This window comes from Pelodiscus sinensis, chromosome 3 (assembly GCF_049634645.1).
Source record: "Pelodiscus sinensis isolate JC-2024 chromosome 3, ASM4963464v1, whole genome shotgun sequence".
Lineage (NCBI taxonomy): Eukaryota > Metazoa > Chordata > Testudines > Trionychidae > Pelodiscus > Pelodiscus sinensis.
In genome coordinates, this window is record NC_134713.1 from 130,537,287 (window position 1) to 130,558,092 (window position 20,806).

The following is a 20,806-nucleotide window of genomic DNA, read 5'->3' on the forward strand; positions in this document are numbered from 1 at the left end:
GGGGGGGTTTGGTGGTCCCTAGCTTCTTGAGCAGTTCATTCTACAGACTTGGGGTAGCCCCTAAGAAAATTCTGTCTCCTGCAGAGTAGAATATTACCCTTACTTCAGGGAGCACCTGTGTGCCTGAGGAGTGTAAGTTCTTGACTGGGGTCTTCATCCTGGAGATACTGCATAGTATATCTTAAACTATGCCATGGAGTACCTTGGAAATATCTTGAATTTTAATTCACTTTTCTATGGAAAGTTAGATTAGGAGAAGGACAGCCTGAAATGCAAGACAAACCTACCATAAACCTTACATACTTTTCCTATCAAACTACAGGTATAATATTTTCCAAAAAACTGCTATTTTAATTACTTTTCCAAAAACTTTGTCAGTTGATAAATATTAAACAACGGTATTTTCTACTTAACAGTATCCCTCAAAAAGAAACAATTAGAACAAAATACATAAAAATCATTCCTGAGGTCAGAATTAAAGTTGCTGTGGTATAAGAAGAAAGAAATGCACTTTTCAGCAACTATTAATGTGTTTATAATGACTCTCACACTGACCACATATTGTTCTTCACTATTCACTTCCTTACTTTTAAGTGATTGTTTTGTAAATGCTGCCATGTCTGCATAGCATTTCAAACATGCCACCTTTTCAATCTGTCCAAGTTACCAAGATTCCTGTTCATGCCTTCTATCATGACCCTTGACTACTGTAATCTCCTTTCTGGTCTTGATGCCAGCCACATTCCCCTTTGTGATTCTTTGTAGGAAGCAGTCAAAATCTGAAAAGCCACTACCCAAGTCTCTTCCTAAAACTCCACTCTTCCATAATGAACACACTAAACTGCAACCTGATAACACCCAGACAAGTGGTGAATTGTGATTACTGCTCCTGACAGACTAAGAAAATTAGGCACATTTTCTGTAATTTTTGTTTCTGCATCTCCTCCATCCCTGCTGCGATTTTTGTCATCCTCCTGACATGCCTTTTCTTTTAGACTGTAAGGTCATTTTCTAACAATAAGGTCCTAACTTGGCTGGTCTCCTGGAGGCTACTGCAATATATAAACAATAGCATAGCTGGGATTCTCAAAGTTTTTTCTCTTTGTAAGCCATTTCATTGAAATGTTTCCACCCTAAAGGAGATGGTAGCAACCAATAGAGCAAGAAGATGTGAAGAGGGACATTTTGATGTGGAGATCAGAGCAAAAAAACCTCACCCTCTTATTGTGAAAATACAATGGAATCTTTAATGTACCTACAGAGTACAGGATCTCAGCTTTTAAGGCCTCATCCAAAAGGTACAGACTTTGCGACTCTACAAAACAAAGACTTGAAACATAAAGGAAAATCTCTGTGAAATTCATAAATATTTCTATTCTGTTTATATTATATGTGCAACTGTAGCTGAATCCACATTCTTCTTTACAATGTACTTGTCCCTTCATAGGCAACAAGAGTCAAACTTCAATCAAAATGGTTCTATTAGTTTTATTTCCTGACATTTTAAAAGAGTGACATCTGGTAGCTTGTATGAATAAAAATGTTTTACAGAAAAAAAACCAGACTTATAGTTTTAATCAGGACTATCCTCCTTTCTTCCCTAAATCATTACAGTTCATGATGAAACAGGTTTAGCATGCAGCTACCACTGCTGAACCAAACTACTTCAAAGGAAGAATCTTAATTCTTTTAAAGAGCTTCAAGTTCCCTTTCAGGAATCAGGATGTTAAATTGATAAATAAAATTAATGGCTTCTTTAACTCAGAAAATGTTGTTGATCACATTGTTTCAGAACAGCAGCTATAGCAGACTCAGTATTCTATTAAACACTCACAAATGAAATCAAACTCAGCTCTCCTGGTTCAGTTCCCTTGTGCCCTCATTTGATGCAATGAGGAGTGTGGTATCATCCCTTGGTATTGTACATGGGAGACAGCTCAAACCAAGAAAGAAGAGGGCCTAGAATTGGATAGTTCAGCACTAACTGTGAGAATGTAGAGTTTTGAAAGTAGGAAGAGCGTAGCAAAGCCAGGACGAGAGCTTCAGGGAGGTGGTACCTTTGAAAGTAGGAGTGATGAGCAGTAGATTCTCAGCAGGCAGGTGGAAGACAGCTGAGGGAGGTCACCTACAAGCTCTCATCATGGCTGGGGAAAGCTAAAAGCTGAGAGCAGCAGACAGAAATGCCTACTGGTTTTCTGAGCTGGAGAGCTGAAACCAGATGGCCAGAGAGAATTAAAGCATTGGAAATTATGTGCCTTCTGATCTCTGCAGGGGAGAGCTAGAACCAGACCTGAGAATTAAACAGGATGGAGAGGAATAACCTATCTGAGGAGAGGTGTGGTGAGAGGTGCTGGAGCTGTATTAAAAAGCGAGGGGGCATAGTGAAAGATATGGAAGCTATACTTGATGTTGGAGTATTGGGATTTGAAAGTGAATATACACTTTGGGCTAGGCTGGGTGATTATGGTTTAAAGGTGTGGGACTCTTTGCAATAACTTAACCCCACAAAGGGTTATCTATGTTTGTAAAGCTTGAGTGGTATTACTGAGGACTACAGATGAAAGATGAAACTGAGGCAGGCACACTGGTCATTCTACATCCCAAAGGGCGAGAGGAGGCCCCCCCAAGGGCTGTCCTCTCACACAGGCCTGATCTAAAATTTTACATTGACATAGCAACATCAATCAGGGGTATGAAAAGTCCTCAGCTGTGAGTGTCATAGTTCAAACAAACAGACCCCAGATGCAGATGAACTGACAGAAAAATGTTTCTGTTGACCTATCACAGATCAGGGAGGTAAAATATCTCCAGTGATGGGGAAAACGCCTTTCATTGCCATAGACTGTGTCTATACCAGGCACTGCCATTATGCCACTATAGCGCCTGGAATGTAGATAAGCTGACAGTCAGACAGGTCTTGCTCCCTTTGAATCAATGGGAATTTTGCCTCATTATGGACAACAGACCCTGTCCAAAGCAAGTCTTCACAAAACAGAATTAGAAAAGGCTTTTAAAAAAATCCAGTACCATTTAACTCCATTTATCTTTGTCACACCAACTGTATATTCTCTCTTTCAAATCCCAAACTATATTTGAAGTCTGCAGTCAGGAAAGGTATCAGATTTGACCCAGTAAGCTATTCCCTCAAAGGAGTGAAAATGATAACATGTGTTGCATTAAAAGGCAACAAGAAAAGAATTGTGCATAAGCCCAGAGGAAGGGAGAACCATAGCAAGAATAGGGTCATTAAAGGTAGTATACTGCCTGAAACAAATGTATAGTAACTGACAAATAGAGGTGTGGTCAGCTAAGTGGCTTTCTTGAACCCAAGAAGAGATAAGATACTACAACATTTTTCATGACCACATACCAGTTATTATGTAGCCCTAGAAGGATCTGAAACTATAAATATCAGTGTACAGGGCAGATCTTAACCCCTCAAATTGTGGCTTAGTGAGCACATTTTGAGTCCACCAAAGGCCACACATGTTGTATAAAAGAAAAAAAAGATGTCTTGGGCCCAACACTCTTAACAAATCCTTTGTTTACTGTTGCAATATTACACAGTTAATGTGATCTAGGATTTTGCGTTAATATTTTGGTGACTCATTCCCATTGGAACAACCACCATTACAATTATTGTTTGTTATTAGAGACAGAAAGACCAGCTCCAAGTATTAGCAAAGTTAGAAGGAGTTGTTAACAAGTTCTCACATATTCCCTGTTGCAGGCCCCCAAACCCATACATGGGGCAGGAACAGAAGATTCCATCCACCAGCTCACCATGATGGCACATCCTGCCAGTCATGCTTGGAATTAGCTCCATCAAGCCCCACGGCACCCTCTAGCTATGCCTCACCGCCATCACTTCTATTCTACTCCCTGTCTAGACTTATATTGGTCATAATCCACAACATCAACCTTGGGGCGCAGTCCTCAAGATGAGCCCCAGAACTATCATCTCTTCTCTCACCCAGGGGAAGGGCAACCACAGCCTTGCCACTCACCTCAGGGGCCCATTGCAGCTCTCAGTCTAATATCTTGCCCCAGAGTAAAACTACAGTATGTCCTGACCACTGACAAGCATATGGAAGAAAAATGGGAGTGGGGGAAGAATTAGACCCACCTACTACTCTGGGCCTCTCCCCTAGGGATCCTTTAACAGCACCCTTTCATTGCCCAGGGCCACTTGTCCACAGCCCCAGCACCTATGGCTCCCACCACAAGCTCTCACATTTCAGAGCCTGAAGTAACATGCCAGCTACACAGCACTCTAGGAAACCAGCCTTCCCCTTCATACTCCTTGTAACACACTCCTCTCCCCTTTTCTGTGGCTTCCCTTTTATCAGGGTCGGGGACATCAGTTGGCGGCTCCTTCACGGAGCCGTGAGCACGGGCGTGTACTTGGCGCGGTTTACCCCCATTCCAGACACCTGCCCCTTCTGCGGCGTGAGGGAGAACCTGGCGCATATTTACCTGGAATGCGCCAGGTTGCAGCCCCTATTCCGGCTCCTCCAGAACCTCTTATTGAGGTTCTGGCTGCACTTTTCCCCCCACCTATTCATTTACGCACACCCTATCCGTGGCCCCACAAAGTCGCGAGACCTCCTCGTCAACCTCCTCCTGGCTCTAGCTAAGAGCACCATCTACAATACCAGGAGGAGGATGCTAGACGAGGGGGTTCTCTGCGACTGTGGGGCCTATTTCTGCTCCTCCCTTGTGTCACGAATCCGGGCAGAGTTCCTCTGGGCGGCGTCCACTGGCTCCATTGACAGCTTTGAGGAGCAGTGGGCGCTGTCCGGGGTTCTCTGCTCGGTGTCCCCATCCGGCTCCCTTATTTTGAACCTCTAACCCGCACTCCTTGATCCTTTATTCATTATTTGTCCCAAGCAATTAGTTGGACATGGGTCCAGTGTCCCTCCCATAAGGCTGGGGAGGGGCTTTTAGAAGGTGGGCGGGCATCCCATGTTTTCAGATAGATCAGGGTCAGCTGTGCCTTTCATTATCTGCAGCTGCACCTGTATCTGCCTACCACTCAGCCTCTCTAGGTTGAATTCAACACTAGTAGGGCCAGTGCAGGACAGATGCTCCATGAAAGAGATAAAATCTCAAAGTTCAGGTTTATTTGTCAACCTGCCAAACCCTAAATGTGCCGTACAACGTGTGACGATGAGCCAAAGAAATACAAAAAATTATTCTTACAGAGCAGGAAACAAAATACTGTAGGGTCCATTCCCTCAGTGTAAACATCTTGTCCTGCAGAAGAACTTTCATGATACTTCATTTTTAATTTGCCTTAATTTCAGCAAGGAAGCGACAGGCAGCTCGGGTAGGTGTGGGTAGCTGGGGGGACGATGTGAGATATGGGACAGATTCCCAACAGTCCCTTGTGCTTTCTTCTCTGCACAGTAAAGATCAGGCGCTGCAAAAAGGAGCAAGAACATACCCCTGGCTAAGGTAGGTGAGTGGGAACTGCTTATTATGAATAACAATCATGTCTGCGAATATTGGGAGGTAGGCTGCTAAGAAAACAGTCTCTTATTTTTGGAATGCACCTTTGCCAACCCTGTGACGGAGGGACTGGGCAGAGCAGCCCTGCCTGGGTAGGACCCACCCGGGAGGGTCTGACTCTTGTGTCACCCGCTCCCTGGGAAAGGGGGGGGGGCACTGAGGTGCAGCAGCGGTGCCCGGGGCCCTCCTGTCCTGAGAGCCGTGTCCCTTAGGGCGGGGCGCGCAGACGAGACGGGTTCTACGAGCCGCGATGGGCCGGGCGCAGCCCTTTCCCCCCTCCCCTCCCCGGCACTGGCAGGGTGCTAAGGGCAGCGGCCTCAGGCTTTCTAGTGCGCCTGCGCCCGTCTCCACTGCAGCCGCTGGGGGGCGGGGTTTGCTGGGGCCCCGCCCCCGAACGCGGAAGTAGCGGTTGGCTTGGGTGCGTCCCTTGCGGGTGAGCCCAGTGGGGCGCGGGGCAGCCTCCTTCGGGCAGAGCCCCGAATCCCCCTTCTCCCGCCCGGCAGGGGGCGCCACACGGCCGCCTCTGGGCAGGGCGGCGAGGCCGAGGCGCAGCGGCCCAGGCCCGGGGGGGCCGAGATGGCGGCGCGCCGGGCTGAGGGGCAGCGAGCGGGCGCCCCCTGGCGGCGCCGGGCGGGGTGGTGGTTCGGCAGCGCTGCGCTGCTCCGCCTCGCTCTGCTCTGCTACGGAGCCTACCAGGACCGGACCATGCTGGTGAAATACACGGACGTGGACTACCACGTGTTCACGGATGCCGCCAGGTTCGTGAGCCAGGGGCGCTCCCCGTACCTGCGAGCCACCTACCGCTACACCCCTCTGCTGGGCTGGATCCTGGCCCCCAACATCTACCTCACGCCGCTGTTTGGAAAGCTGCTTTTCATTGCTGGGGATCTGACAGCCGCCGGCCTCATGCTCCACATCCTGCTCCTCAGAGGCATGGACGCCAGCAAAGCCTGTGGGTACTGTGCCTTCTGGCTGCTCAATCCTCTGCCGATGGCTGTGTCCAGCAGAGGAAACGCAGAGTCTCTTGTGGCAGTGCTTGTGCTGGCCACCATGTATTACATAGAAAAAGGGAACATAGTGAAATCTGCGATACTCTATGGCTTTTCAGTGCACATGAAAATTTACCCAGTGACTTACGCTCTGCCCATAGCCCTTCATCTGCAGAATGATGGCTGCTGTGAAAAAGGAGCAACGGATGCTTTCCATTTTAAAAAATCAAAATGTTCTCTTATGGGTCACTTCTGGCAATTTTTTTCAAGGCCGCTAAACAGCAATGTGTTGCTTTTCGGGGCAGTTGGTGGATTTACATTTGTAGCCTTGAGTCTTTCATTTTATTACGTCTATGGTTGGGAATTCTTGGAACATACTTATCTCTATCATTTAACCAGGAGGGATATCCGTCATAATTTCTCTCCCTATTTCTACATGTTGTATTTGACTGCAGAGAGTGAATGGAGTTTTGCCCTGGGACTGGCAGCTTTTCTGCCACAGCTGCTCCTGCTTCTAGTTGTATCCTTAGCTTATTACAAAGACCTTGTCTTTTGTTGTTTCCTACACACTGCTGTTTTTGTAAGTTTTAACAAAGTTTGCACATCCCAATATTTTCTTTGGTACCTCTGCCTCTTGCCCCTTGTAATGCCTAATGTGAAAATGTCCTGGCAGCGGGGTGTCCTGCTTCTCCTTCTTTGGTTTCTTGGGCAGGCATTGTGGCTGGTACCCGCATATTTTCTGGAGTTTAAAGGAAATAATACCTTTCTACTTATATGGCTAGCAGGCTTGCTTTTCCTTTTCATTAATTGCTTCGTCCTTGTTCAGATTATTTCTCACTATCAAAAAGGAGAAAAAGTATCCAAAAAAGTCAAACATCAGTAATGTGCCTATCAGTATGTGTGGGTCAAATCCTACAAGTAATCCCATTGATAATAATGAGATTGCTCAAGTGAGCAGGACTTGGTCGAATATCAGTAATGTAATTGTATGTACGCTGCACTAAAACACAGTTTCTACAAATAGCCTTTTCAGGTTCAAGTGGTTTTTGTTTGTTTTTTTGGAGGAGGGGTGGCTTTGGTTTTTGTGCTTTGGTTTTTTTTTTTTTTTTTTTTAAATAAGATGGTGACCATGAAGTGTTTGGGGACTTCTGTCAAGAATGTCTCAATCACTGCTGGACAGGGCCTCTCCTAACCTTGATTTAGAAAGCTAAAAGTAACAGTGTAGACACAGCCTACTGCCTGTCCTGTAAAGCTAGCAGTTTGAATACAAGTCTGTCCGATTTCCCTGGGTCGAGCTCTGAAGGCTTACTCCCTGCTGGAAACATGTTTCCAACTGGAGCATAGGCAAACCCTTTTTGGCCTCAGTTTTAAGTAAACTCAGTTTTGGGTAGACATTGTTAGATTGCAGAAGAAGGGGTATTATAGTTCTTTAGGGATGTAAAATCCCAGTTAACCGGTTAAACCTTGTGTTTAACTGATTAACTGATTGAGCTCAGACTGCTCCCGTCTGGCCCCTCATGGCCGCAGGAGCCGGCAGCCCCATGTTCAGGGGACATGGAGCTGGGAAGTGTTGTTTGTTAGGTTGATGGGCAAAACAAATATAACTAAAAGTGATCAGTAACCAAATGTTTATGCGCAATATTTTGTCTGCTGTATTTTATGGGTACACAATCTTGTTTCACACTTTTTTAACAGAACAAGAAAAAAATTAAGATTTGTCCAGGTTATTGACTGCAGCTCACTAATTCTTTAAAAGTTCATAACTTCTTTCATGGTTGAAATAATTCCTCTCTTTCCCCACCCCCAGAAGTTTTAACCACATTTCTGCTTTAAGTCTGGATGCTTAAGTGTGTATCGGAGGTAAAACAGGTGCATCTTAGCCCTTGTCCACCTCTAGCATTTCTATATTGATTTACAGCACTGAATTATTAACTAATAATGAAGCTGTACTGAAACACTACTGTAGACACACTGCAGCACTTTTTTCTCTATCATCTAGACTGGCTTTGAGCAAGGGTAGATAACACTGATAAATATTTCAACAGGTGTGGACTAGCATCCACACCGGTGGTACATTTTAGACAAATGGTAACGAACACAACATCTCAGAAACAGTAATCTCTTAAAACAAAGAGAATATTTTTTCCTGTTAAACATACAGTAGTATCTTTTATAAGAATAGAGGTGTCTACAGTCCTGTCCTGACCAATTTTAATTTATTATTATCTACTATTTGAAACTTCAGTGGGTAACGTTATTTTTCTGTTATTGTCATAAATGGCACATATGATAAATAGCTCATTAAGAGTGGTTTATTTCCTCTGGAAGTGGATCCTTAGGGCTTGTCTTCACTACCATGCTAGATCGATGCAGCTGTGCTATGAACACCTGCTATATTGATGGGAGAGCACTCCCCTGTCAATGAGAGGCAGAAGGTATGTTGAGAGAGCATTTCTCCCTGACACAGTGCACTATAGACACCACTTTAAGTTTGATGTAACTTATGTCATGTGGGATTTTGTTTACATGCATGTGCCACAAGTTACAATAACTTAAGTGGTAGTGTAGACTGCATCAAAGGATAAAGAAAACGCAGGAAAAATATTAGTGCAACACAGTAGGTGGAGCAGATTCTTTCCTGATCCTTGTGGTGTTCAGGTCACACTCTCCCATATGAGATTTGATTACTTTTCTCTTAATGTGTCTAACATTAAATATATATATGTCTCAACATGATTGAGATAACACTGTGTTTCCTTTAGCTATATCATTCAAGCTAAATATTGTTCATATTTTCCTTTTAATGTGACTGTTTGAGAAGTGGATTTTATTTTCTGTCTCTTAGGATGATTTTTTTTTTTTTTTTTTTAATGAATGGGACATCTGTCCTGTTCAGTTCAAGGATATGGGCCTCTACTCATTGAAATAGCTATTTTTAAGAATCTGTCTAGAATTTGGGCACTTATGGCTTGAAGCTTGTATAGAGTAATTACTATTTCTGTTGCAGTGTGTCAGGAGTAGGAATGTTAGCATGTACTCATTAATGCAGTTAACCGATAAGCCCAGACTTATCAGTTAATCTTAACAGGGACACCCACCCACCCCTTGCTGCCTCTGTATCAGAGGCAGTAAGAGGTGAAGGGGTGGCAGGAGCTGTCTGCCCCCCGTGCTGCTGCCGCTGCCTCTCTCTCTCTCTCTGAGCCAGGGGAGGGGACCAGTGCTTGGGGGGAGTTGGGGTTTTTTAAGCCAGTTCCACACAAACACTGGCTCCTGCCTTCCCCCCTACGTGTAAATGTCTAAATGCTTAACATTTCAGCGGGTACATATTTACACAAATACAAGATTTCTAACATACCTAATCATACACTCACAGCTGCTTTTATTTTGCCATTTTATCCACCCTTTAGCATTGACAGTTACAAGATGCCCATTGTAAAGAATAAGCACTCAAGCAGGGCTACTCAACTTTGGAAGCCCCGGGAGCCACGATGATACTTGCAGCACATGCCAATGGCCGCAACTTAAGTGTGGTTGCAAATATATGCAAATAGCTTCTTTCACACTGGTGGCATGAATAAAAAGATTAAGGCAAGACTACACAACACACAGGCCCCAATTAAGTCAGTTCTTCTGATATTAATAAAATGTAGTATTTACCTGATTTCTACCCACATGACAGCACTTTTAATGAGCAATGGCAGTCCAGGAATTTAACTACTAAAATGCATATAAACAAAAGACCATTATATTGACTATTTGTTTTGGTTCCCACCTGCGGGCTGTGTGTTGAGCTCTGCGTAAACCTAAACCGCGCCATGGGCCGGGGCCACATGTTGAGTAGCCCTGCACTAGAGCAAGAAAAACTCCAGACCTCAAAGTTTTATCTGATACAAATTTTACTTGTGTCCTCAAGCTAGCTGGATGGACTGTCTTCCTCACTCCCTCTCAATCAATGATATGTTAAATCAGCTTAGCAAAATGGATAATCTTTTTCAGCAATCAAATTAAATATTCTTTTTGTGATCCTTTAAAAAATGTTATTTCTTCCTCTGTCATCTTAGATTGTGGTCCCTTTGGGGTAAAACACATCATCATTGATATTGCAAACAGCAGAGAGCACTTTGCTAGTACTTAAATAGTATAATTGTGGAGAGCAAAGGGGGGAGACAAACCAGTTTTTTTTCATGGACTGGTAACTTGGCATTGTTACAGGGACATGTTAAAAGTATATCTTTCAGTGGTGTATTGAACATAAAAGATTTTATTTGAATTATAGTGTTCAGTCTGCATTTTGCTAAATATCTTTTCAATGTTCTCCATAGGTCTGGTGTGTGCCAACTAAAAGTTTTAAAAGTCTTCAAATGCTATTTTTATGAAGTATTTCCCCAAAAGTTTAGATAAGGGAGTAATTATTTGACAGATATTTTATGAATTTTAATATGTATGTATAATGTGTATATTTATACATGGAAGAAAATAAAAAGGACATGCAGTAAATACAGTTTGTGAGTATTTGTCCTTCAGTTTGCTCATCTCTGATAAGGATTGTTTCTGGTGCTGACTGATTCTCCCACTGCTGCTCCCTCTATTTCCTGAGAGAAATGGGTGGGGTAGAGTGATACACTGGGAGATCAGGGGAGACTGGAATGAGCTGTGGAACGAGGCTAAGAGTGCTGAGGAAGAAGAAAAGCACAAAGCCGTCAATTTCCTCTACTTGGGAAGGTGTATCTGCTCTCTCTCAGGCTGGTTTCAATAAGGCACTGGGGAGGCAGCCGAGGGGAACAGATAACATGATTCCAGTCCAGGGAAGAGTTGCTTCTGGTAATAGAGAACAGTATTAAGCAAGTGCCATTCTGATTTCATTATCTAGTTTTAGAAAAACTTTTGTTTAGCACACCATTCCCTAAAATCATGTAAAATAGCTTTCTCCAAGGCAATATTTATCTCAGTAGTTTCCAAAGGGTAAGATTTAACAGTGTTCGTACACTGTTTTATGTACAGATTTATGCATAATTTGTACCTATCTGGCTTTCTTTTTTTGACATTCACTTTATTAATGAAAGCAGAACCTACTATTGTTCATTGGGGTCTAAGCTGCAATAATCTTGCACACACTGAGTAGTTTCTTACTCCACAAGTAGCCCCCTTATTTCAGTGTTACTACTTATGGTGTAATGAATTAATCAAACATAAGTGTATATCCTTGACCTTTACCTTCTCATTGGCCATGTTGTGTGCTGCAAGAGCAGGTGCCGTCTTTGTAGTGCTCTGCCACAGGTATTTGTACATTGTGCCACTGAGACTTCCCTTTTGTTTTATAAGTACAGGCAGTCCCCGACTTACGCGGATCCGACTTATGTCGGATCCGCACTTACGAACGGGGCTTTCTCGCCCCGGAGGTCGAGGTAGCGGATTGCTACCTGCGAGCTCCGGGGCGAGAGAGCCCCGTTCGTAAGCTGCTCCGGTGCCCCTGGTCTGCTGGAGACCGTCTCCAGCAGACCAGGGGCACCGGGCGGGTTCCCACGCTTCTGAGGCTTTGCCAGAGCAAAGCCTCAGAAGCGCGGGAACCCGCCGCTGCTGCCGCTTCAGTCAGGGTGCCTGTGGTCTGCTGGGGACGGTCCCCAGCAGACCACAGGCACGGGGACTGAAGCGGCAGCAGCTGCGGTTCCCCGCGCTTCTGAGACTTTGCTTTGGCAAAGCCTCAGAAGCGGGGGAACCCGCCCGCTGCTGCCGCTTCAGTCGCAGTGCCTGTGGTCTGCTGGGGACCGTCCCCAGCAGACCACAGGCACCGGGACTGAAGCCGCAGCCGCGGGGGGTCCCGCGCCTCTGAGGCTTTGCCAAAGCAAAGCCTCAGAGGCATGGCACCCCGCTGCCGCTGCGGCTCTGCTCCTGTATCCCTGGTCTGCTGGAGGGGGGGGGACGCGGCTAGTGTGCCCCCCCCCCCCCAGCAGACCAGGCTTTTGTTTTGGACCCTGGAGCAGAGCAGCTGGGGCGCTGCCGATTGGTCCTGCAGTGCCTTCTGGGCACTACTGGACCAACCCGGCAGCACCCCAGCTGCTCTGCCCCAGGTCCTGATTCAGCCGCTGCTGGTCAGTTTCAGCAGTGGCTGAATCAGGACGCCTGGGGCAGAGCAGCTGGGGTGCTGCTCGGTTGGTCCAGTAGCGCCAAGGAGCGGTGCTACTGGAGCAACCCAGCATCACCCCAGCTGCTCTGCCCCAGGCGTCCCCAAGTCAGCCGCTGCTGAAACTGACCAGCGCTGACTACAGGAAGCCCGAGGCAGAGTTGCTCTGCCCCAGGCTTCCTGGAATCAGCTGCTGATCAGTTTCAGCAGCAGCTGACTTGGGGAAGCTTGGGGTTCTTAAATTGAATCTGTATGTAAGTCAGAACTGGCGGTCAGTTTCAGCAGCGGCTGAATCTGGACGCCAGTTCCGACTTACATACAGATTCAACTTAAGAACAAACCTACAGTCCCTATCTTGTACGTAACCCGGGGACTGCCTGTACATCTTTTCATTTAAATATCCTTCAGAATAAAACCTTACACCCCCATTCTGCAAGCTGTTATACACACAAACCCTTTGTCCACTCATTCATTGGGGTTCCATGAAGACACTTGACGTTAACAGAGTGAAGGATTGTAGCCAGAAATGTTAAGAATGCTCCAAATTAGAAAAATTATTATAAAAGTCAAATTTTCCCTTCACCTTTTTATTATTACTTTTTTGCAATCTTTCACTAGACTAAGGGAACATGAAAATATTCCATTTCACTTTCTTCCTAATTAGTTTCACTTTCTCAAATGCAAGAACCGTGCAAGGCTTGGGTTGTAAAAGTGTAAGTAGTTTTTTTGATTAAACTGCTTCAATTGTAATTATTTGTAAAGGAACTTGTTTGTTACTGTTAAGCTTTTTAAAGCTCTCTATATTTGCAAGAAAAAAATTACCTGAATACATATACATCCCTTATGCCTCCTCCCCAATTTAAACAGTCTCATTTAGTTGTTCTAAAGAACATTAATGTTACTGCACATAAGAAGGGCCATACTGGGTCAGACCAAAGGTCACAATCTCCAGGAAAGTCTTTTCCTCTTCACACTCTAACTGAAGCAGCTCAACTGTAATATACCCTCTTTAGCAAATGCAACCCATAAAAGTGTATGCAAGGACTTCAGATAATGGTCTGTTCCTACATGTTTTCCTTTTAGGTGTCATTTAAAATGTTTAAAGGTTTGGGTTTTTTTTAATCCTTCCCCTCAGGAAAATCCTTCCAAAAATCCCTCAAAGTATAAATCAAATGTATAAAATAAAACCACCTACACCTCCCCCACCTCCTCCTCCTCAAAAAATAAAATTAGCAGCTGCTTGAATTTGATGGGTGACAGTTGTTACAGGTGTTAAAAGTAACAAGCGTCAAAATATAGTTATAAAAAATGATAATCCTTAAGCACAAACATATCAAAAAAGAAATTGAAACAGCTGTTTCTCAATTCCCTGTAACTTCTATTGAAAATAAATGAAAGACTACGTTGGGTGTGAAGGGGAAGAGTTGAGTCCCAAATACAGACTGCAACCATTCAAAATAAGATTCCTTCCTGTAGATGAGATGAAAGCTAAGGATGGAGAATTGTGTAAAAGGGCTGAGACCACAGGCCTATGCTCTCCCTGAAATAAGTAATACACAGGAGCCAGGAGCAGAAAAAAGCAGCCTATAAAACGTTTATAATATACATATATATCTATCAGCTTGAGTTGAATTTGACCTGAGTATTTGACTGCTGGGTATTGCATTTCCAAGCCCTTCCCTCTGCTCCACACTCACACTTTATAGTGAGCTTAGAATTTAATGTGGCAGAGAGCTCTAAGGAAAAGTAGTCTGCTCCCACAGAGCACAGAGAAGTCACTGAAGTTGTTTTGGTGTATGCAGCATCGCATGGCCAAAGTTTATACTAGACAGGGTACCTTACAGAATTCAAGGTGCCACTGATGCCAGGTTTTTTTGTAGAAGTTTTTTCCCTCATTCTGGTTCCACCCATTGTCATCTGTGTCTTGGGACAGGGTGTCATGCTGCCTTTGCTATTTCCCTCATACCATTTCTAGAAAATACAGCAGTGTACAATGTACAGGTGTTATGTTAGAGGAAGTGCAGTTCTACAGCATTTGGACCTGCTTCTGACTATCAGTAAAACTATAACTAATAAAACTGTCAAATGTTTTTGTCTCTTCCGCTCCTCCCCCACCAGCTCTTGTTTAGGGAAGAGGCACGCATTTTCCTAGATCCATCTTTGTACTGTCTTGTTGATGTCCCCTTCCTTCACTGTGGTTCCAAGACTCCATTTTGTTTTAGAGTTGTATCTTTGCTGGGACTCACATTTGGATAGAGAGTAGAAAGTCATGACTGCTGCTAGAGCCTGTGCAGGCCTTCCTATGGATTTCACAGCTCTACCTGGCTGCAGTTCATGCATCCAACACTACTAGTGCTGCCACCCTGCTCTCTTTACTGTTATAATTGTTCTTGGAACGTTAGAGGACAAGTTAGATTATGATCCATAATCCAATGTAAACCAAAAATATGGGAAACTGTTTGTTTTTTCCAGAAAATTTTAATATTTGGCATTTTCCCTCCTTTATTGATCACAGTGAAGTTAATGTTTATTTTTTGGAAAACAAATCTATTTCCATATGGTAAAAAATTCATCATTGTTTGTTTTAAACTCCACAGACTGAAAGAGCTAAAAGTACATTGTTAAAGTATATCTTTAAAAAAAAAAAGTGAGTAACACAAAACTGGCCTTTTGGTAATGCTTCGTAAAAAGTCATGTACTTAAATGTATTTAAAAACATTTTTTAGGTAGATTCACTGATACAAATTTAAAATGACTTTCTTCTCTTCTTTTAAAATTGACATTTCATGAGTAAAGTGTGCTACCAAAGTGTGTTTGGGATTTAGAGATAATCCAGTGACTCATTAAAAGCTGAAGGAGGAAATAAACAGAAGAACATCAGAGGAATATGTGAGGTTTAGATACTGCAAATCCCTTCTGACACAGAAGGAAAACTGAATAACTTTACTCACTGATAAACCAAAAATAACTGAATAATAAAGATCAAAATAACCGTAGCTAAGTGCAGAACAAATAATTAGTGAGCAAGTCATCCTGACTATTCATTATACCCTTAAGCTTTACCATGCAAGTGTTCCTTTGAACATTTTTGCTTCTGTTGGGATTCTTCAAATTCTTCAAGTTACTGTGTATGTTTTCTTGCTGCTAGCTAAGAAGTACAGTGAGAAGCTGAATGCTGGAGTTTATTTTCTGCCATAGATAGCAAAACTTTTAGTTCCAATTAATACAAGTCAACTGCGTTAATGCACGGATGCACTGGACCTTGTTCTCTTAATTTCACACAGACTTCAGTAGAGCTACTCTTGAATTTACACTGGTGCAAATGACAAGGAAAAAAATAAGTCAGGCCCATAAAATCTATTAATTCAGCTTTTAAATCTGTACTTTATACTCCTGGGGTTCTACATTTGCTTCAGTAACAAAGCATGATAATTGTGTGGCCTAATCTTACTTCTAGTATCACTGGCATTGCCGTTATGAACAGGCCTTGGCAAAATATCCTCTGCGGACCAGACCCAGCCCCCCAGACACAGCAGGAAGCATCAGGCAGACACCCTACTTGTTCCGCCCCCCGAACACCACACAGAAAAGCAGCTGCCGCAGCTCTTTCTCAGCTGTGAGCCTGGGAGAGGGAGGAGTGGTGCTTTACAGGCTGCCACTGTCCCAGTACAATCCCATTGGCCGATTTCTGGCCAATGGGAACTGCCAGTTTGAAGAACAGGCAGAACGCAAAGCACCATTCCCTCCTCCCCTCAGGGTCTTATTCACCAACGCACATGGCCCCTACAGCCAGTACAGGAGTGGGGCAGGCAGGCAGCCTACCTGAGAAATGGGCTGGGCTGCTTGCTAGGAGTTGCACAAGTAAGTCTTCCCACCAGAGCCTGACTCTCAATCCCTCCTTCCCCAACCCTCTGCCCCCCTTACCCTACTTAAGCCAAACCTTCTGCCCCACTTCTGAACCCATACCCCTTCCCAGACCCTGCACCCCAATCTCCTGCCCTAGGTCACAACCCAAAACCCAGCACCCCAGTCCAATGCCCCAGGTCACAACCGCCTCCTTCACCCAAACTCCTTTCCAGACCCCCTACTGCACTCCAATCCCTTACCCCCAAGCTCTCTTCTGCACCTAACCACCATCCCAGACCCTGCACTGCCTCCATTAATGTCATGGAAGAGTGCAGCCCTTGACCACTTTCCAAAATCTTGGAGGGGACTCCCCATCAAAAATTATTGCTCACTCCTGCACTAGAACTGCATTGGTTCATAGAGTAGATAAGATGGTAATCATGCAGTCAGATATGATCTGATCAGTATTCTTTTTCAAAGACAATATTGCATCATGCAGTTTTTGTGTTTAATCGTAGAGGGAAAATATATTTCCTGGGGTTTTGTAGGATAAGTATGCACTGATAAAGATACATATTTTTTTTAAATGCAGTGTCTTTAATGAAAATACTACATCTCTTATGTGGTCTTGTCCTGTTAAACATCTTTTCTTTTCTTTTCTTTTAAGTGAGAAATCATATATTTAAAACATCTTTTGGGGGGCTGAATAAATGCAGAAACACTCTTTGTAAAAGGAGTTAATCCTCAGTGCTTCTCTCTATAAGTCAATCATGAAGACAGCCTCCAGGGTGGATACATCACTGCTTACTTTATAGTCTATTACTAGTATATATTTAAGATAAGCCATTTATTCTGTTTGAAGTCCATACCCCAATGCATCTCATTTTTCTTGGTGTGTATTTTTTATGCTGTGTATACCCATATCTTTGTATTTACCTCACATCATCTCTGAGCACTTTCTTCATGCACAGTCAAACAACCCACATTTTCAAAAGTGACTAAGCACTTGGGAACCCTAAAGAAAATCCATTTTCAGGGAGTATTGAATAGCTGTCCTCTGAAAATCGAGCCTCTTTTAAGGTATCTCATATTGGGTACAGTAATGGAGTGCAGCACCTACAGTTCAGATAGACCAATGAGTTTCCACTCGTCTTCAAGGCCCGAAGTGTGCTTTGTGTACTCTTGGAGAGAAATCTAAATGTGCAGGACAATTTTTTTTGTCTGACACAAGATTGAACTTAAGCTTGACTTTGCTCAAGATCTTCTGTATATCTTGAGGAGAAGTGGGTCGTGAAATACAGCTCCTTTCCATAGCTCCTAGTCTCACCCAGGCAGACTGGCATGAAATGGGATGGGGAGGTAAGGAATAATATCCAGTAGCTAGGGAATAATTTCCTCTTTGACTAATCTGCCTCCCAGATTTCAAAGTAATTTCCCTTCCCTCTGCCCCATTCATCTGAGTGCTAGGGAATATCAAATTTCATGCAATGCCACCTTAATTAAAAGTTAATTTAATTTCAATAGGTGCACCATGTGAATGATGTGACCTAGGTCAGTTACTTGTAGCAGCATAAGGGGTTGTTGTTGCTGTAAATATTAAAAGCAATTGAAAAGCAGGACACTGCCATTGTAAACAAATTACAGAGAGTTTAATGATTCTTAAGAAGAGGAAGAAGCTTCTTTGCTTTGCTCTTTGCCTGAGACTCTTCCCTAGATGCAGAGAAGCTGTTTGCTTCCCTTCTATGTGGCATGTACCCTCAGGAGGCTTACAAGCAACTTGGCTAGGAGCATGTGTGGTGGATTGTGTGTGTTACTAAAAAGAAGGAGGGGTAGTTTACGGGACCTTTGTGGCTGAAGCTTGCTCTCTGGTTATATGGAGACTTTAGGGGCAAGAGAAGAATGTTTTTCTTTTAAAGGCTGCTTCTGAAAATACACGTGAGGGCTTGTGAGAGATATGTGTTTCTACCTCTTTGGCTCTTCATTTTATCTCCTGCACTTCTTGGCATGGTACCATTAAAAGCATTTGATCATTTAAGGCTTCTTTTGTATTTCATTCCCACCACCTTTGCTTCAGGAGATTCTGTCCTCTTTGAACTGGCTTATTGCTGGTAACATTTCTTTCATATTCTATTCTTCAAAAGGATTTAGTAATTTTAAAAGCCCAGGCATCTGTGATGCCTATTCAGGTCCCAGTAATGTAGTTGAGTTGGTTGCTGTGGCCTTAGCATATATGAAAATCATTTCTGAATTCAATAGTGTTTGTGGGATTCTGCATCAGTGACTTAAGGCCTTGATCCAGCAAGGTGAGGAAATGCACAAGGTAAGGTTTGAAGTCACAACAACTAACTCAGTGGTGTCTTCTATGTCTTAACATTTTCTATTTTTTTTTCAATATATAAAATGGCACTTATTAGCCAAATGTGTTATAAACTATTTGTAGTCCCCTTACTAAAGGGGCCTCTGTTTTATTCTGAAAAGACCCTGTGTGCTACAATCCAGACTATAATTCCCATGAGCCCTTGGGAAAATATAGGAAGGGAGGACTCTGGGGGGAGACAGGACTGTGCTTGAGGAATGAGGCCTAGCAGTCTGGGACTCTGCCTTGGAGTTTGGAACCAGAGGGGGAGCCAGGCTGCTGCCAAGGACATTGACCCAGGGTACGTCTAGACTACATGCCTCTGTCGCCAGAGGCATGTAGATGAGGCTACCAGACATAGGAAAATGAAGCGGCGATTTAAATAATCGCCGCTTCATTTAAATTTACTTGTCGGCTCAGCGCGATAGTCTGGACGCGCGGGTGTCGACATCAAAGGCATTTGTCGACCACCCAGGTAAACCTCATCCCAGGAGGTTTACCTGGGTGGTCGACAAATACCTTTGATGTCGACACCCGCGCGTCCAGACTATCGCGCTGAGCCGACAAACAGCTGATCAGCTGTTTGTCGGCTCAGTGGGGCAGCCATGTAAATTTAAATGAAGCGGCGATTATTTAAATCGCCGCTTCATTTTCCTATGTCTGGTAGCCTAATCTACATGCCTCTGGCGACAGAGGCATGTAGTCTAGATGTACCCCCAGTGGAGTGGCTGTTGGAGTGCAGCTACTACATGCCTGTTGGAACTGGGAGTTAGCAGGCTGCTTCCTATAGGCACAGCATGAGGCACTAAGTTTGGGCCTTGCTGGAAGAGTGCTGCCTGGGACAGAGCTGCTGTTTAGCCTGGACCAAACCCTCACTACAGCTGCAATATCAGCGCGCCAATGCAAGCAAGTGTCTGGGACTGAGTCTAAGGGTGTGCACACTCTGGGGTGGGGTCACTGTTGTCTAGCTATATAAGCTTCAGTTATTGTTATGTGTTTTGTTAATGCTATTCCTTTCTATTCTGTTAATCCCTGTTTATTTAAGTTAAGTAAAGATGGTTTATTTTAAAGTATTCTATTAGATCCAGCTTTATGTTGGAATGAGTATATTCCTGGAGGCTCTCAAGGCACCAGTGTGTGTACAAAGCCAGCCAGGTGGAGGCACCGCCATTTTACATTCATTGTCAGCAAGGGACTGCAGCAAGGGCGTGGATAGGGCTTTCCCCAACTAAACACCATCACCACTGGGGTACTCAGGATCTCTTTTAGGTTAAAACATCTGGTGCCCAGGCACACCCGGGGAGGAAAAAGGGGGTTACATATTATAAAAGGAAAGGCAATGAATGCAGTTGAGTTAATGCTGGTGGAAACGTAGTTTGCATTTCTTCATTATTGAGAATTAAGTGTGGAAAATTAATGTTGAATTAATCAGATGTTTGCATTTATTTATAGATGAAGTGAGAACATTAGGTGTAATGGAAATCTTAATCATTTCAGTTCTAACCTAGTGTTCTGAGCTCCTTATAATGTCATTAATCTATTTGCCTAGAATATTCTACACATGGCCTTTTCTTTCAAAAAGTCACCTTTAAACAACCTTGAGCAAAAACACTGAGATGGTGCCAAGCTCTTGGCCAAAGTCATTGGGTCACTGAGTTTACATATGTAGGAGACAGAGCATTCATTTGGATCTAGCTATAGTGCATGCAGCTGGTTTGTTTTAAGAGAAAATATATTTAAACTCACTTTTAATGGAATTTCCTATTAGGTGAGCTGTGCAGTTATCTATTTGAATATTCATAAATGAAGAATAATAAGTTAATGAAGTTAATAAGGCTGCATGAATCATATTTATATCCTTCAGTTTATGTGTCGTTAGTGAATTTTCAAAAGGAATTACACCAAAATGTGAATGAAACAATTCTAAATTGTAACGCAAATGAGTCAAAGCTTCTGGCACAGAAATGCCTTTCACAAGTGCTA

At 43.6% G+C, this 20,806-nt stretch overlaps 1 protein-coding gene across 1 annotated transcript; it reads left to right on the plus strand.

Annotated features, from left to right (window-relative positions):
• Positions 1–5,899: 5,899 nt before the first annotated feature.
• Positions 5,900–10,995, plus strand: PIGM (phosphatidylinositol glycan anchor biosynthesis class M). The gene has a single exon (XM_014570656.3). The coding sequence runs from the start codon at positions 6,088–6,090 to the stop codon at positions 7,381–7,383; it is 1,296 nt and encodes a 431-aa protein (XP_014426142.2). The 5' UTR covers positions 5,900–6,087; the 3' UTR covers positions 7,384–10,995.
• The last annotated feature ends 9,811 nt before the right edge of the window (positions 10,996–20,806 follow it).

What these genes read in the sequence shown, in the direction of transcription:
- PIGM (XM_014570656.3), top strand. Translation starts at nt 6,088, where the DNA reads ATGGCGGCGCGCCGGGCTGAGGGGCAGCGAGCGGGCGCCCCCTGGCGG.